Below are 17509 nucleotides of genomic sequence, written 5' to 3' on the forward strand. Positions count from 1 at the left end.
CATCATCTCTCTGGCCCCTAACCCTTCCCTCAATCCCTCTCTGTACCCCCAACCCGCCCTCCATCTTCTCTGGGCCCCAGTTTCCATCTCTTCTCTGTTCTCTGGTCCCCAGCTCTACTCTGTGCCACCCCCATCCCCATCTCTCTCAGTCCCCCAATACACCCTGCAGTCCTTTCTTTGTAATCCTTGCAACATTGTGCTCCTGTCCTGCAACTGCTTTGTCCTTCATCCCTCAGCACTTCTGTGCCCCTTGCCCCAGCCCCTCTAATGGGCTCTCAATCCCCTCGATGTGCCCCTATCCTAACTTGTGTCTCCTGTGCCATCCCCCATCCCTCCTTTTGCCTCTACCTACTATCCATGCCTTCTCTGTGCCCCACCTCATTCTCTAGTTTTTGTGACCCCCTCAACTCATCCTCCAGCTCCTGTGTCTTTGTCCCCCGATCCTCTTTCTGTGCCACCCCCATGGCCCATACCCTCTCTGTGCCCTCAGACCCACCCCCCAGCTCCCACTATGTGCCCCTGCCCCATCATGGGTTCCTGACCTGTTTCCTAGCCTGCCACCCCTGAGCTCTGTCCTCCAGCTTCTCTGTGTCCCCTAGTCCGTCCCCCCCCCTTCTGTCTCCACTCCCCTCTTCCCACTCTATGGATCCTCCCACTCAACTCTGTATCCCAACTCCTTCCTGTTTGCCTGTCCTCCATCCCTTCTGCCCTCCCATGGTTCTATCTGTACCTTTCTGTACCCTAACCCCTCCCAGCCTTCCAGCCCCACTTTACTGCATCCTGTCCCAATCCTTTCTCTCTACCCACCAAAGCCCCATTTTGTACAACCCCCTTTCAGAAGCCCAAACCATCTCCTTCCCCATCTTTACCTTTTTCCAGCTCTTCCAGCTCCCCCAATTTCTAGCTCTCCCTTATGACTGCCATTCCCCCTTCCCAGTATTTCCTTCTCCATCCTTCCACCAACACCAGTCTCTTGTCCTAAACCCTTATCCATTTCCTCATGTCTGACTCTACATCTTACCTTCCTCCCATTCTCTCCTTGTTCACCGTCCCCTTTTTAGCCCATCTCTAGCCCCAACTCACTTCTATTTTTGACCTAGCTACACCCGTTTCCTTTATTTACTGCCCTTCGATCACCACCCGTTTCCTACGTACCTCCCAGATCACCCGTGTCACTCTTGATGTTTCTGCCCACCACCCATCTCTTCTGTCATTTTTGTGACCCCCCCCACTCCCCCTCTGTATCTTTGTCCCCCCCCCATCCCTTAGACCCTCTCTATTCCACTCCCCATTGTCCAGCCCTGTGCCCCACCTGGCCCTTTACCACTCCTGCATCACATCCTCCTTTGGTCCCTCCGTGGACCCCATCTGTCTCTCGATTATTCTCTTCCTATTCCCTGCCTCCCCACCCCCCACTCTGGCCCATTTGCTGTCTCTGGATCCTGTTCCACCTCCTTCTTGCCACTCATCACCCTATCTGTCCAAGGGCTCTGTGCTCAGGCCTTCTCGACCTCTCTCCTTCAGGGGGATGACGTGGCTGTGGTCACTGCTGCTGCTGGGGCTAGGCCTGGGCAAAGGGGCATGGGGCAAGCCCCCCCCAGATGCTGGGGTCCCTATCTCAAGCCGGGTGCACCAGCAGGCTCCACTGAGTGAGGCCAAGCACGACGATGCCCATGGAGACTTCCAGTTTGACCATGAGGCCTTCCTGGGCCGGGAGGCAGCTCGGGAGTTTGACCAGCTCAGCCCAGAGGAGAGCAAAGCCCGGCTGGGGTATGAGGCGCGCGCGCGAGTGTGTGTGTGTGTGTGTGTGTGTGTGTGTGAGAGAGCGCGCGCGCGTCTGACCTAGTGCAGGCCCGTGTTGTTCTTCCTATTCCAAATTCCCGGATGGGATGGATGTTGTGAGGGTGGGGAAGTTAGCATCTTCTGCCGTATAAGGAATAGTAGAAGAAACATGGGCTGTTTACCTTAGAGGAGGCTGGGGAACGGGGGGTGCGGGGGTGGGGAGGGTGGCTGTGAGATCTGTTCTCCAGAATTTGGAAGGGTTGTCATGGGGAAAGGAGTGGCCTCAGAGGGGAGCAGTGGGTGGGGTGGGGTTAGGGAGGGAGGGCCTGGAGGGAAAGGGAGTTACGGGGAGGCAGATTTAGGTTCCGTGTCTGGAAAACTTAGCGATGAGGGCTGTTTAAAAATAGAGGCTACCTAGGCAGAGTAGGGGTGCCGCCCCCTCCCTCTCCTCTTCTCTGCCCCTTTCAAGCACGCGCTGGATGACCATTTGGCCTGGGGGGTGGGGCTTAGTGAGGTGGCCACCAAGGTCAGTCGTTCAATCAACAAGCAGTCCGGTCCAGCCACCGTGAATACCCAGCCAAAGAGGAGAGTCTCTGTCTCCTCTGAAGGTGCTGGGGCCCCTCTTACTGTACCCCCATCGCACCCCGATGCAGGCGGATCGTGGACCGAATGGATCGCGATGGGGATGCTGATGGCTGGGTATCGCTAGATGAACTCCGGGCCTGGATTTCTCACACTCAGCAGCGGCACATCCGAGACTCGGTTACAGCTGCGTGGGACACCTACGATACTGACGGTGACGGCCGCGTGGGCTGGGGAGAATTGCGCAACATCACCTATGGTCACTACCAGCCTGGTAAGGCGAGGAGCCCGAGCCCTGCATCCCGCTGGCAGTCTCTGACCCTATACCAGCCAGTGGCTCCACTGAGTGACCCAGGCTTCTCCTGCTCTTGGCCTAATCTCGCTCGACCTGCTGTCCTCTCCTCCAAGCTGGGGGGATGGGCTTATTCCCCACGCTCCTACCTCCATCCTGGTTCTGTGCTCTCTGCTCCAGGCCTCCTTCCTCCTAACTCTCCTCTTCAGGAAGGTGCCTTCAGCAGGCAGGGTCGGGAAGAGATCACCCCTGAATGTTGTGTGACCAGGGTCAGTCACTGCCTCCCTTCTGGCTTGCTTGGAGTGCGCTGTCTGTGATTTCGTTTGAGATTCGTGGAATGGGAATGGGGCTCGATGAGGGTATCCCCTGAGGAGCGCCCCCTCCCCCAGTCTCTTGATGAGATTACAAGGTGTACTTCATGCAACAGACGCCTCTCCTGAGCCAGACAGACACGGCTGGCCAGGGTGCACGCAGGCTTTGAACCCTTTCCTGACCGACTACATCTGGCCACTATTTTATCCACTCCCTTTGGCCACGCGGAGGGGAGCCCTCAGGTTACCCCACGAAGTAGGGCAGAGGTGATCAGATTCCTGACCTAGCAGCTGCAGACATGGTACTGACCCAGACCATCTCCCACTTGCCCAAACTAGCTTCTGTCTTAAGAGCCTCCTCCTCCCGGGCTGCAGGGCCAGGCATCGTGACCATTGCTTCCTGCCGTCCTTTGTCTCCTGCCTGGGTTCTCTTCCATTCCGTCCTTCTCAAAGCCTCCTGGGACGGGTCTCTCCCTCGAGGCACCGTCCATGACCCAGCCTTTGGAGACTGCCAGTCGAGGCTTCCTCCCTGGCCTGGCAGCTGCCTTCCCTTGTTGGCATTTCCAGGGAGGGGAGCCTGGGAGCCCTGCCTCAGTTCCCTCCCCTGTCTTCCCTCACACCAGGAGAAGAGTTCTCGGACGTGGAGGACGCAGAGACGTATAAGAAGCTGCTGGCTCGAGATGAGAGGCGGTTCCGGGCAGCCGACCAAGATGGGGATCTGCAGGCCACCAGGGAGGAGTTCACAGCCTTCCTGCACCCGGAGGAGTTCCCCCACATGCGAGATATCGTGATCGCTGTGAGGATGCAGGCGCTGCGCCGTGTCTCCCACCCCACCTTACCTCCTTCTCCCTCTTGGTCCCCGATGCTGCCTGGGAGGGCCCCGGGGCCAATCAGGTCACTTCCTCACCTTTAAGAGGGCTGCACCCTGCTAGCTGGCCTCTCAAGGGCTTTCCAGCCCCAGGTCTGTGACCTATGACCCACAGCCCCCTCAGCCTGTCTTCTCTTCCCCCAGGAGACCCTGGAGGATTTGGACAAGAATGGAGATGGTTATGTCCAAGTGGAGGAGTACATAGGTGAAGGGGCTGCCACCATGGGGAGTGAGTGGCGGGAGGGGGTGCGCTGCTCCGTCCTGGCGGGAGGCTGACACCCTTTGTCTGTCTCCCGACACGCCCAGCGGACCTGTACTCCCCCGAGCCAGAGGGAGGTGAGGAACCTGCCTGGGTGCAGACAGAGCGGCAGCAGTTCCGAGACTTCCGGGACCTGAACGGGGACGGGCACCTGGATGGCCAGGAGGTGGGGCACTGGGTGCTGCCCCCGGCCCAGGACCAGCCGCTGGTGGAGGCCAATCACTTGCTGCAGGAAAGTGACACTGATAAGGTAGGGAGCCCCTGGGGAGGCCGGTGGGGGGTACCGCCAGGGCCCGGCAGCATCAGGGCCTAATGCCCGAGCGAACCTCCCCACAGGATGGACGCCTGAGCAAACAGGAGATCCTGGGGAACTGGAACATGTTTGTGGGCAGCCAGGCCACCAACTACGGTGAGGACCTGACACGGCATCATGATGAGCTCTGAGCACCCTGCTCTGGTGGGGCCAGCACTTGCCAAACACCCCTGCCCCCACCTCCCAGCGAGACGGCAGAAATACCCGTTATAAATATAGTCAGGAGAACCTCATTTATGAAACAGGGACTGAAGATAGAGAGGACAAACAAACCCCATGGACTATGGCCCAGGGCCCTTCCGGCCACAACCTGCTCGGACCTGCCGTGGTTCCTGGTAGAGAACTTGGGGCCCCATCTTCATATGGCCCTAGGGCCTAGGAGTCTAACTGAAGGCTCTGAGCATCTTCTGTGGATCCCCTGGATACATTTCCTCTCTGGACCCTTTCTGGGTACACGTCGGGGCCCAGCTTCAGCAAGCATTTCCCAGTCATAAGCCAGAGCCCCTGAAGGCCTGGCCTGCAGCATCAGGATCAGCACTGGGGCCCCCAAACGCAAGACAGCAGAAAATTTGAGCCCCAAGCCGGCAGGAAGGACTGATTTTCCTCATCACCTCCCTCTGGGCCTCAAAGCCCCCAGAGGAGGGGTGTTCTGACCCCAGAGGAGGGGTGGGAGGGAGAGGCTGCAATAAAAGTCGAGGCCTCAAGTTCCTGGAGTCTGACCTATTCTGGGGGGGTCCCGGAGGTGGGCAGGCAGCGGGATGCCTGGGTGCCCAACCCCTCACACTGGCGCCAGGGAACCGGAAGCCAACACATTTATTATCCACTGGTTCCATCCAGAACGAGCCCCCTCATCCCCCCCCCCCCACCGGGCCCCTTCAGGCCTGCATTACAGGGCGAGACTTCTTGGCCTCCAGTTGTACCCCAGAACCTGCAAAGCCAGTGCCGCCCTAGGGAAGAGGACAAGCATGGGGTGATGAGTCATCAGGAGGACAGAGGGGCAGTGGGGAGATGGGGGGGAGGGGCCAGGGTGGGCAGCTTACCCTCTGTAGCAGAATGATGTCCTTGTCTGTGAGTGGATCCCCACTGATGGGATCCACCATGTCTTTGCGGATCAAACGCTCCACGCACTCCACAGTCACCACAGCGCCCCTGGGAAAGAAGGAAGGGCAGGCTGGCGGGGCTCGCTCGCCGGGCCTCTGCCCTCCCTGGCCCGGCGAGTGAGCCCCCCGACTCACGAAGGCCGCAGCACGGCGCAGGGCGTGGAGTTGCTCAGGCTGTCCCGAGTCACCGCGCAGACGTAGCGTTCGCTCCGAGTGATCAGACCCACTCTGTCCACGGAGCCATCCACGGGCGTGAAGCGCACGGAGATGAGGTCTGACAGGCGCAAGGGCTTTCCTGACATCGGGCACGTCACGATGCGCGACTGCTTCAGACACATGCACACACAGAGACAGAATGGGCTCAGAGGAGGGGGTCACGGGGCTCCCTAGGCACTGGGGTCAGCGGGGGGCAGGGTCCTCTCACCGGCTTCTCCAGCTTGGTGGCCTTGGCTTCAGGGGTCAGCGACGGGATCCAAAAACTGGGGAGCTCCTTTGCCTTCTCCTTTTCCCCGGCCTCAGAGGCTGAGTCGGCGCCTGGCTGGGGATCCCCTGGGGTGAGAAAAAAACCGAGCTTAGCGGGGTTCAGAGGAACTCTGCTCTGCTGGGCGGGAAGCACGTGGCTGGCCCTGTACCCTGTCCTCACCCGGGCTGGTGCCTGCTCGAGGGGTGAAAGGATTGAGGGGCCGGCTGACAATAGCCGCCTCCTTCTCCAGGAAGCCCCGAAGCTGGTCCTGGGCAGCGGCCCGGCTCAGCTCCCGCCGCTCCTCCTGCTGGGCGCCTCGCTGCTTTTCGTACGCCTGGTGGGGGGGCAGGGAGGAAGAACATCAGTCCTGTTGCTCTTGGGGGCTCCTCCCCTCTGGGCCCCTCAGGTTTCCCCTTCCTTCCCGCCTTCAGGGGCCCCTTTACCTTCCTTTGCCGGGCAATCTCGCGCTTCTGGTGGAGGATATACTCCAGGATTGCTTCGCGCTCATATAGGAAGCCGTCAGGACTGCAAGGCACATGGGTGGGCAGTGTCACCAGAGAAATAGGAGACATCCCTGGAGACCCAGCAGCCACGTACAGAGGCACCAATAAAGACCGGGGTCCATTCAGAGATGCTCAAGCGATTTTGGGGGTGTGTGTGTGCGTGCGTATGTGCACCCCTCATTCAATCAACACTGATTAAACTTGACAGATGTCACGTGCAGGGAACACCCCCCCGATACAACATAGGCAGGGCCGCAGTGAGCTCGCAATCTAACAGAGAGACGAGGGCCCAGGCCCCACAGCCTGGGGAGCACGGACAGCGACAGCTTCGGCATGCCTGGGGTGCTGGGGCCCCTCCCCACTCCCCATCCACCTGGACCCAAGCACCCATCTCCCAACTAAGCACACTGGCTCCCTCCTCACAAGGCTGAACTCAAGGGCCACCTCCTCCAGGAGGTCTTCCTGATTTCTTCAGCTGTATGCCATCCCTGCCCCTGCTACAAACCACTGTGCCCATCTCTGCTGACCCATGACCATGCTGCACGCCCCAGTAGAATGTAAGCACCCAGAGGGCAGAGCCAGGCGAAGGAGGAAGTACATTCTAGGCATGGAGGACGGCCTGGGCAAAGGAGGAGCGGAGAAAGCAAACGGAGCTGAATGTGCTTGTCTCAACTCTCTGCTGTGTGGGGTGCTGGGCCTGCTGGCAGGAGGCGAGGGAGACGAGAACCGAGGACCCCCCCCCCAGCTCACGTGACCACGGGGTCGTGGCAGGGCTGCAGGGAGAGACAGCAGCAGTCAAAGTCCTTGACGGCATCCCGACTCAGCCGAACGTTCTGCGTTCCATAGCCCGAGGCCGCTGGAAGGGGAGAGGGAGGGATGCAGCCCAGACCCGCGGCCCCTCCCCCAGCGGCTCCCCCGAAGGCCCCCGCCTCCGCTGCCATTACCGGTGTCTTTTTTCTTCTCGTGATATGTGTACACGGCGCCTGCAGTGCAGTTCTTCCCGTGACGCGTCATCCTGGGAGGAAGGACGAGAGGCTGAGAGTCTGGAGGCTGCAGGGGGGGCCAGAGCAGAGGGGAGCCACGCCAGAGCTTCCGCGCTGGGAGGGATCTCCAAGACCATCCTTCCCTTCCTAAGAATTCCCCCTACGAAGTCAGGCTCTGGGGAGGAGGCAGGGCTCCCTGCAGGGGCAGGGAGGCCCACTCCAGCTCAGCTCTGACCACTAGGCCGTGTGGCTTCAATCACAGATCTGCTTCTCCTCCTCCTAAGTCTGCTTGGGGGACATCTTTTAGGGGGGCTAGGCAATGGGTTAAGTGACTTCCCATGGTCCCTCAGCTAGTGTTATGTGTCTCAGGTCACATTTGAACTCAGATCCTCCTGACTCCAGGGCCAGTTCGCTATCCACTGTACCACCTAGCTGGCCCCGGGGAGACCTTTTTTTGACGTGATGCCTTCTAGTATCTGAAGGGGTGATATGTCAGACTCCCCTTTTTTCTTCTCCAACATTCAATTCAGAAGTATTAAGTGCCTACTATGTGCTGTGGATACAAAAGGCACTGGGGATTGAAAGAAGCCAAAGAGGCAGCTAGGTGGTGCAGTGGATAGAGCACCGGCCTTGAAGTCAGGAGGACCTCAGTTCAAATCCGGCCTCAGACCAAACACTTGACACTCACTAGCTGTGTGACCCTGGACAAGTCACTTAACCCCAATTGCCTTTAAAAAAAAAAAGAAAAGAAAAGAAAAAAAAAAAGCAAACCGTCTCTGCTGCAGGCAAAGCCAATAACGAGTAGGCAGGCAGCACCAAAGACCCGGGTCCTGCTGAGCTGCTCGAGGCCCCAGGCACCCATCCCATCCCGCCAGCAGATTCCCCCTTTCTGCATGCCGCCCCTGGCTCCCGGACTGTCTCCCTTTCTCCAGCCTGGTTTCTTCTGACCCCTGCCCTCATGGTCACCACTAAGCTCTTTGGCCCCGAGCTCCAAGGCTCCTCCCAGGTCCTCCTGCTGCATCCTTCTCTCGTGGCTGCCAGGACACCAAGGGCTCCTGCTTCTCTTCCCACCACCAAGCTTTGGCTCTTCCTCACCACCTTTTCTCTATCTACCCTGGTAGACTCACCCAGGGTCACACAGCTAGTAAGGATCAAGTGTCTGAGGCTGGATTTGAACTCAGGTCCTCCTTACTCCAGCACCGGTGCTCTACTCACTGCACCACCTAGCTGCCCCTTTTTCTCTATTTACCCTCGCACTAGTCGACCACCTCTTCTGTGCAGATAATCAATGCACTGATACAATACGCACTTAATAAATGTCTCTCGCCTGAGAGCCCCAAGGCCTTCGTCTCTGCTCAACATGAAGGTAGGCCTTGGTCAACGTGATCCACGCTCACCTCGTCTTTCCCCCACACTGGCTCTCCCATGTCCCCAATCCCCTGGACTACAGCTCGTCACTCCCTCACCTCCCCATCCCAGGCACCCGCAGTCAGACCTTCTGCGTCCCACTCTCTGCCCGCGGCCACCTTCTTTCATGCCTAGCTCTGCCCATATTCCATCTCTGCGAAGGAACCCTTTGGGATTTCCCAAGAGACAACTCTCAGCCCAGGCTCCCTTGGTGGCATGCCCCGGTCCCCAAATATGCATCCCTGGGGTTGGCCCTGAGTTTTCTGGTGTGTTCTCCATGCCCACTCCTGGGCCAAAACACCTTCCCTTTCCCTTTCATTCGAGGCTCTGCTCAGGGATGGCCTCCAGTCTAGGTGTGACTCTGCCTCAGTCCAGCAGGCCAAGGCCAAGGAAACAGAGGCAGCAGTTTAGCCAGAAGAAGACTTGGGGGCAGGGGCTGGGGCTGTATCGCAGCCCACACGAGGCATCCCATCCCCAAGCCTTTGCACTGCCGGGCCCTCGTGCTGGGAATGCTCTTTCTGCCCCTTCAGGCATCCTTGGCCAGCAGCAAGGCCCAGTTCAAGTGCTGTCTTCCATGTGAAGCCTTTTCCGATCCCCTAGTCACCTTGTACTTAGTGCAGACACTCACACTATTTCCCCCAACAGACTGTAAGCTCCGTGAGGGCAGGGTCAGTTTGATTTTGGGGCTCCCTCAGCCTCCATTTCCCAAGGCACCCTGGGCTGTGTGTGAGGCGAATGCTGAACTGGGAATCTCAGGCCCTTGGGATCAAATCTGGCCTTTGCCAGTTACTAGCCATGTGACTTTGGCCGAGTCACTTCCCCTGTGTGCCTCAGTTTCCTTATCTGGGAAAGGAAGAGACCTCCAAGGTCTCTGTCACGCGACTGTCGTGCTCTAGAGAGGGGAGGCTTTCTCGATGGAGAGCTAAGAGGCACGTTTAGATGGCCCAAGTGCCCCTGCAGTGAGAGCCTGGCCCAAGTGGAGTGGGCAGCCTTGGGAGGGAGCCGGCTTCCCATTCTGGCCCAGATGACTGACCCCCGGCTGGCAATGGCCCTGGGAAGGGATCCCTGGCCGGACGCCCTCTCAGGGTGCTCCTGGGCTTCCTCTCCTCTCTAAAGCCTGGTCTCCTCCAATCGTGGCGTCTTAGCTGAGCTCCTCCTTCCCTGGCCCCCATGCAGGGCCTCTACCTCCCTCCCCACTAAACTCTCCCTGTGTCTTTGTCCCACCTCTTCCCTCTTCCCCTGCTGGCATCTCTCCAATGCCTTCACAGGCTTGAGAGTGGCCAGAAGAAGGCTGCCAAGACGGAGACGGAGAGCTGCCCGGGGCCAAACTGGTCTCCCTGGCTCGGCTTCAGCCACCAAGGCACACAGGCCTGTGAGGATTGGCTGAAGGCACTGGGGGTGGATGAGAGCTGCCTTCAAGGATGCCAAGGGCTACCATGTAGACAAGCCCATGAGAGCTGGCTTCCTTGGCTGCCGAGGGCAGCACCAGCAAGACTGGGGGGGGGAAGCTGTTGGATGCCAATTTTGGACCCATGGCAAGAAACACTTCCTAACAGTTGGAGCTGGCCAGGAGTGGGCTGGGATTCCTTGGGAGGTGGCAGGCTCCCCATCCTTGCAGATCCTCAAGCAGAGGGGGCAGGGATTCTATTTAAGCTCTACACTGGACCAGATGGCCATCGAAACCCTTTCCAAATCAGAACCTCAGAGGTTCTGGGAAAGCTCGACTCAAACATCACCTCCCCCAACAGGCCTCCTCAGCCTCTCAGACCTTGCAGTGAACTTGGTTTTCCCATGACCTGACAGCCCTAAGGCATGGTGGTGTGTGCCACACTTCAAAACGGGAGGTCTGAGGGAAGGGATCCTGCCTCATATAAACATTCTGTCTCCTGTCACTGAGCGCAGAGCAAGGATTTAACAAGTGTTTACAAAAGAAGGAACGAAGCCTGGGATTGAAGAGTACTATGCAGTCACATTATTTACTCTTACTGATTTTCAGTCCCCTAAGATCTCATCTTCCTGACTTCAAATCTGGACTCAGACACTAGCGGCGTGACACCGGGCAAATCATTTAAGCCTGTTGGCCTCCGTCTTCCTCATCTGTTAAATGAGCTGGAGAAGGAAATGGCAAACACTCCAGTATCTTTGCCAAGAAAACCCCAAATGGGGTCGTGGAGAGTCGGATATGACTGAACAACAACAAAAAGGGATGGCTCAGCAGGCTTTGCCTGAAGACCTCGAATGACAGGCAGCTCACTACTTCCCAAGGCAGACCATTCCACACTAGGATAGCTCGAACCATCCCTTTCTTTTTTGTTTGCTTTTTTTTTTTTAATGGCAATTGGGGTTAAGTGACTTGCCCAAGGTCACACAGCTAGTACGTGTCAAGTGTTTGATCTGAGGCCGGATTTGAACTTAGGTCTTCCTGACTTCAGGGCCGGTGCTCTATCCACTGTGCCACCTAGCTGCCCCTACTTATTTTTTTTTTTAATTGGGTTTCCCAACTCATCCAGACTGAAAATGTGGGAACCACTCATGGACTTGACCCTGTTACCGATAGGCACGGGAACTTTTTGACTCCACAGGGGCTGACACGCCCTTCAGCACAGCCTCAGGTTCCTGGGAGCAGGGATTACAGGGGAGTTCCTCACGTGCCAAGCCCAGGCAGAGATTACCAAGAAGCTTCTCCTGACCCCAGCCTCAGCTTGCCCCTCTGCCATCTCTACCCACTGCTCCTGCTCTTTCCTCTGGGGTCTCCCTCTCTCAGGGACAGTCAAGCTTATGCCCAGTCCTCAAGTCTTCCCTAAGGCCACTCTCCTCCAGGCCAACCGGCCGCCGGTCCAACTGCCCCCGACCCTCCCAGCATGCCAACCCTCCCCTCCCCCGGTCCCCCAGCCCCTCCTCCAGCAACCCCCACTCGCCTCCGCCAGCCCCTCCCCCAGCTGCCTCCCACCCCCCCCCCCCCCGCGTGGCCTTCCCCCCCCCCCGCCCCCCCCCCCCCGTCACTGCCGGGCTGATGGCCCAAGGAAGCCGAAGCCACAGCGGGGTCTGGGCCGGACGGAGGACAGATCTGGGGGCCACTCCCAGCCCCCGCCCCCGCCGGAGATCTCCAAGCACCGAGGAGGCCTTGGGCGGTCGGCTCACCTCGGCCCGGGATCTCCAAGCGCTAACAGAAGCGCTCTCACCACAGCACAGCCACAATCCCCGCGTCAACAACGAACCGGAAGTGAGGCGCCACTAAGCCCCGCCCCTCCGGCTGGGCCGCCCACTTCCGCCGCTCCCGGAAGCGCACCGTCCCCAAGCGTCCGCCACGTGTCCCACTCGCCTCCGTTCCCCCCAGCCTGGGGCCGGCTCCTCCGACGTTCCGGGAGGTGGGAGCCGAGGGCGGGGCCGGAGGCCTCGGCCCCACCCCCGGGACCTGGGCAGCTTCTGGGCCCCGGCTGGCACTGGGCTCCAGGGCTGGGTGACCCAGAGCAATTCCCAGACCCCCTAGGAAAGTCTCAGTTTCCTCCTCCGGCTATGGTGGTGGTGTTTGCGTGTGAGTGTTTTTTTTTGGGGGGGGGCGGTCGGGAGCCATTCGTGCTGGCCGACTCCCCTTGCCCAGGCAAGGAGAAGCGTCCCCCCACCCAGGCCCAGCATCCTTAGGTCATGGTCAGGGTCAAAGCTATCCTTCTACCTGGCTCCTTTAAACACCTGGGCCTTACCTGGGCCCCTCCCCTCCCAGGTGAGCTCTGGGGCCCCGCCCCTTCCCAGCTGGGCTGGCCACCTAAGGCCACTGGGAGCTGGGTCCTGCTCCCTCGCCTCCTGGCCACACAGCCCCAAAGCCCGGGCCCCGTGTGGTCTCTCCTCTGGGCAGGTGAGTGAGTGAGTCATTGGCCAGGAAAGCCCTTCCCTGGGTGCCCTTTGTGGAGGCCGCCCCTCCTTGGCCCAGGAGTCTAGGCCCCTCCCCCCATCCCTAATGGGCTCAGGTATTTAGGCATCTGCCCTTCCTCCCCTACTCCCCTCAAGGATTCAGACCTGAAACCTCTGTCTTTGCCTTCTGGAGGACACAGTTGTCCAGGCCTTCACTTAACTCCTAACCCCCTTAGAAACTCAGGTGCCTCCTCACGGTCCCTAGGTCAGGCAGGTGTCTGAACTCTTGTTACCTAAGCTTGTCCCTCTCCTCAGGCCTTCCCTGCCTAAGCTTCTCCTCTAATATTTGCCCTGAAATACCGGATGTGATAAGTGACCCTTGAGCAGCCAGCAAGGTCTGGGGAATTCCGAGTTGGGGGTGGAGAGGGTGAGTTGGAAAGGGGGTGGACCCAGTCTGCCGGCCTGCCTGCCAGCAACCTCAGCCCTGGCCCTGAGGCCCCCTAGTGGCGAGAGTGGGTTTTCTTCTGATGGTACTCAGGTGTACAAGTTGGGGAGTGAAGAGAATATCCCTAGAATGATTTGTTCTGCCTTTGTGGGGGGGGCGGCTCCCTAGGTCGGTTGTCTCTACCCCGCTATGAGGGGCTTCCCCTTCCTGCTACTGCTATACCTTGGGCTGACTTCCTCTCGAGCCTCCCAGCCTGGCCTGAGGAAAGATCATGGTGAGTGTCTACAAAAGGAACAGGGGAAGGGTGGATAGGGTCAGACACACCTGTCTCCCCGCCTCTGGGGATCCGGGTATCTGGTCCCTGACCCTAAGGCACAGTGGATCCCCTGAGTAATTCTCAGGTATTTGTGCCACTGCCCTCATTATGGGCAGGCAAGTATATGATTTTTCCCCCATTTTCTCTGGGGATATGAAGACATCTGTGCCTCTAAACCCATCCCTGCCCTCCCCCCACCCAGATCTAAATAGATGGTCCTCTGCCTTTACCTGTATTTAGCCTACCGGCATTTCCCCCCTCCCCCAAACTCAGAGACCTGGGTCAGCTATTCACCAGGGCCTTTGCCTCACTTCAGGTTCTGCTGCTGGCCCAGACCCCACAGCTGTGTTCTTAGGAGCCCCTACAGCCCAGAGTTTCCTGGGGAGTGGGCCTGGGCCCCGGCGCTTCCCCCGGGCTAATCATTGGGATTTGGAGCTTCTTACCCCTGGGAACTTGGAACGGGAATGCTGGGAGGAGCAGTGTTCCTGGGAAGAGGCTCAGGAGGTGTTTGAAGACAGGACTTTGACGGTATGTGAGGAGAATTCGGGCCAGGCAGACTGGGACTGAAACCTGGGCCCTGAGATGCCCAGCAGTGCTGGGCCCAGAGGGCCAGTGGTAGAATTGGTTCAAGATCTTAACCTAGAGTGCCAGTCACGGTGGGCTAGGTTTAGGGGCTTGAGTGGTCTAGGGAACCGACCTGAGAGGCCAGGGAACTTGGGGTGCTTAGTTAGGGATGAAGGATAGGGCTGGGACTAAGGTGAAGAGTGGTGGGGGGGAGAGTGATAGGGCAGGGTAACTGACTGATTCCTAGAGTTTGGAGGTTAGAACTAGGGTCAGTATTGGGCAGAGGAATGTGCTCTGTGAAGCAGAGGGCAGTTGGAGGGCTGAGCTTGTAATTATGACCTGTAAAGACGAGGTCAGGAATGGGGAAAGTAAGGTTTGGGACTATGGTGAGGGTAGGGAGGGATTATTGGGACCAGGGTCAGTATGGGGGCAGGGGTACCAGAAAGTGGGTTGGTACTGGACTGTGCAAAGAACCTGGCTTCAGAGAGATTACTGAAGAAATCAGAAAGTCTCCTGGGGGTTGGGGGGGGTCCCTGTGGGTGGGCTCCCCCAACTCTTGTCTGCAAGGTCTGTAGGAAGGGTGGGCCCTGATCCCAGGGGGCTAGGCCTAATCTGACCCAAAGCTCTGGGTGAGCAGGACCTGGGAGGGGGGTGGGTACCTGTGTGTGGGGGTGGAGCCCAGGAAGGGGCAGTACCAAGGGGGCAGGCCCTGCCAGGACAGTGGATAGGGCTTAAATTGCCTCTGCTTCTGCCCTAGGATCTCTTCTGGGAGAACTACCCCTACAATGGGAAGGGTGGCACTGGTGAGTACTAGGTTAAACACTGGGGACCCCACCCCATTATTGTGAACCACATTCCAGGAGGAGGTCCTGGGAGCCCAGAGCTCATTCCTTCCTTAACCAATTCAACTTGATACAATGGGATCCAATCCAGATCTGAGCCCTGCCCTCACCTTGTCTCCAAGTCTTAATTGGCTCAGCTGGACCTGGGGATCCTGAAGCCCTTTGTAACCTGGGCCCAGCCTGCCTTTCCATCCTTCTGGGGCACTTTCCAGCTTTCCAAGCACTTTGCAAGCAGGCCTAACCGGCCTTGTGCCTTTTGCAATTCCTGACTGGCAGCATCATACTTCCTTTCCTCTCCCATCTTTCTCCTCACTTTCACTTTGTAGGAGGCCTAGTTTCCTTGTAGGGTTAGCTGACAAGCCTCTCCTCATTCTCCCAGCTGTTTGCTGGTGTCTCCTTTTGAAATACCCAGCCCCTGGGATTTGCTTTGGTCTTCTTTTGTATCTACTTACATTTAAGCTGACACTATGTATCCATCTCAATTTACTTTGTATATCATTGGGAGACTACTTCTAGAGACTTTATATCTACTTTGTTTCCACTTCTACGCAGACACATTTCTCCAGGGCAAACACCATTGTTGGCTTTTTATCTTTGTATCATCTGGCTCAGAATACCTAGCCCAATCTCACCCTAGTTGAAATGCTTATTGATGGAAAAATAACAATTATGGGCAGAGTGGGAGAGAAAAGAGTCTATACAAAATATACGTAAAGAAAATTCAGGGGAATTTCTGGGAGAGGAAGAATGGAGAGGGGTCGGAATCGGGAAAGACCTCTAGCAGCTGAAGCTGGAGTGGAGCTAGGGAGGGAGAACTTTCCAGATACAGGTGAGAGCCAATGCCAAAGAAACAGAGATGGACATTCCCCAGCAATGGTAGTATGGGGCCTCACGAGGCTGCTAAAACCTGCAGCCCCAAAGCCCTAACAGAATAAATCTTTTTCCCCCCAACACTAAAGGGACACTAGCCACAGGGCCTATTTAGGTGGGAAGCCATCTTTTTTCAAATTAAAAAAAAAACAAACCAGAAATCATTCTTAAGGTCTTCATTCCCCAACAGAGGGCCTGGTGAGGCTGGAGGTCTATGGGGACTTGCTGCGCCCCTCCCCAGCCCAGTAGCCTTGTCTTAAGGAAGTGTGTGCCTTAGCAATGGGGCTGAGGGTTCAGACCTAGGGGAGAGTGAGATCTCAGTGGCTCGAAGACCTGACCCTGACTTCACTCCTTTCCTCTCCAACAGGGAATGGCCGGGTGGATGTAGCAGCATTGGCTGTGGGGCTGGGGGCTGGCCTACTGGTCTTGCTTCTGGCAGCCCTGGGCACATTCTGGTATCTGCATAAGCGGAGGCAGTTGCATCAAAGTCCTGGGCCCTCTCCCCAAAGGTGAGGGCCTGGGGAGACCAGGAAGCTGGGGCTATCCAGGGGTTCTCTTTCCACTTCTTACGATGGGGCTGGCAGCAAAGGCAAACCTTGTGGTGGACGGTGGGGCTCAGGGGACATGTCCAGTGGGCTCCAGTTCATGGAAGAGGCCTGGGTCCCTGTGGATCCTGGGTGGGCCAGTCTTGATGGTAAGTTTTTTTCTCCTTCAGTCTCCATCTGGTCAGGTCTCACTCTACCTGCCCCCCTCCCCCATCTGGGTCTCAGCTGCTTGGTCTTGCCCTACTAGTTATACTCTTCACGGTATTATCCTCCTCTCTTTGGGATCTTTATCTCTTATCGATGCTTTCCACCTTTTTTTTTTTTTTAACCGTTACATCCCGTTATTCTCCCCATCTCCTCTCTCCCCTCCCCTCCTTTTTTGGGTCTCCCCCTTCAGGGGCTGACTCTGTCTCTCCCAACCTACAGAGCCTTCCTGGTGACAGAGGATGTGCCCTTGACCCCCTTGCCGCCTCCCCCCGGCCTCCCCACTTACGAGCAGGCACTGGCAGCCTCGGGGGTGCATGACGCTCCCCCCCCACCCTACCAGAGGTACCTGCACGGAGGGGCGGAGTCTGAATGGAATCCCTCCCGGGGGCGGGGCCCGCGGGACGACAATCAGGGATCGGGATTGGAGGAGAAACCTTGGGAGCTGAAAGCCCCTCCCCGGCGCGCCTCTGACTCCCTTTTCTCCATCCCCTCCCCGTAGTATTCGGCGGTCCCACTGAGAAGAAGACCTCCCCCTCCCGCCCCCGAGGCCAGCCCGCGTCTTCTCTGCCCCGTGACCCCCCTACTCAGGAAACCCAGAACAGGGCTGGAAAAGATTTGCCTGGGAAGTCGACTGCCCTCCTTCTCTCTCCCCCCTCCCCCTGCGTGTGTCCACACACGTGGCCCTCTCCCCCTTCAGGACACACGCAGGCTCCTCGTGTGTCCCAGGCTTCCTCGGGCACAAGAGGTATGTGCACACGTGTCCTAGCCTTGCTGCTCCGGTAGCCTAGGTGCGTGCACACAGACGTCCGAGTGGGACAAGCCTTTATAATGGCGCTCCCGCCCCATCCACATAGTGGCCGGTGCCAGTCTCCTTAGGGGGTGCCCTAGGTGGGTCGCGACTTCTTCAGGATAGCTGGTGCGTCCCTGCCACTTCGGAGCCTAGTTCTAGACAGTCCCAATCCTAGGGGGGAGGGGAGGGGGAGGGGAGGGGGAGGGGCCGTCTCCGCC

The 17509-nt window shown here is 58.1% G+C and overlaps 3 protein-coding genes across 5 annotated transcripts; 2 read left to right on the top strand and 1 right to left on the bottom strand.

Moving 5' to 3' along the window:
• The first annotated feature begins 38 nt into the window (after positions 1-38).
• Positions 39-4621, top strand: RCN3 (reticulocalbin 3). Its single transcript, XM_027859277.1, has 6 exons — positions 39-1770; positions 2436-2638; positions 3591-3763; positions 3980-4040; positions 4142-4344; positions 4431-4621. The coding sequence occupies exons 1-6, from the start codon at positions 1529-1531 to the stop codon at positions 4536-4538; spliced, it is 990 nt and encodes a 329-aa protein (XP_027715078.1). The 5' UTR covers positions 39-1528; the 3' UTR covers positions 4539-4621.
• A 200-nt stretch (positions 4622-4821) lies between these two features.
• Positions 4822-13061, bottom strand: NOSIP (nitric oxide synthase interacting protein). 3 transcript variants are annotated; one of them, XM_027859279.1, is made up of 9 exons: positions 12878-13061; positions 7418-7488; positions 7224-7329; positions 6414-6495; positions 6151-6304; positions 5932-6056; positions 5643-5833; positions 5448-5556; positions 4822-5354 (listed from the first exon to the last, which is right to left on the bottom strand). In XM_027859279.1, the coding sequence occupies exons 2-9, from the start codon at positions 7485-7487 to the stop codon at positions 5283-5285; spliced, it is 909 nt and encodes a 302-aa protein (XP_027715080.1). In that variant the 5' UTR covers position 7488; positions 12878-13061; the 3' UTR covers positions 4822-5282. The 3 variants fall into 3 exon arrangements, with proteins under 3 accessions (XP_027715080.1, XP_027715081.1, XP_027715079.1); XM_027859280.1 differs by lacking the exon at positions 12878-13061 and adding an exon at positions 12005-12108 and having other exon boundaries at positions 5643-5830; XM_027859278.1 differs by lacking the exon at positions 12878-13061 and adding an exon at positions 12005-12108.
• On the top strand, positions 12288-16612 carry PRRG2 (proline rich and Gla domain 2). The gene is made up of 5 exons (XM_027859281.1): positions 12288-12716; positions 13326-13431; positions 13790-14001; positions 14795-14840; positions 16117-16612. Exons 2-5 carry the CDS (start codon positions 13347-13349, stop codon positions 16260-16262), a joined length of 489 nt encoding a protein of 162 aa, XP_027715082.1. The 5' UTR covers positions 12288-12716; positions 13326-13346; the 3' UTR covers positions 16263-16612.
• Positions 16613-17509: the final 897 nt, after the last annotated feature.

The sequence above is a fragment of the Vombatus ursinus genome, unplaced genomic scaffold, assembly GCF_900497805.2.
Source record: "Vombatus ursinus unplaced genomic scaffold, bare-nosed wombat genome assembly UNPS02014165.1, whole genome shotgun sequence".
Taxonomy (NCBI): Eukaryota; Metazoa; Chordata; class Mammalia; order Diprotodontia; family Vombatidae; genus Vombatus; species Vombatus ursinus.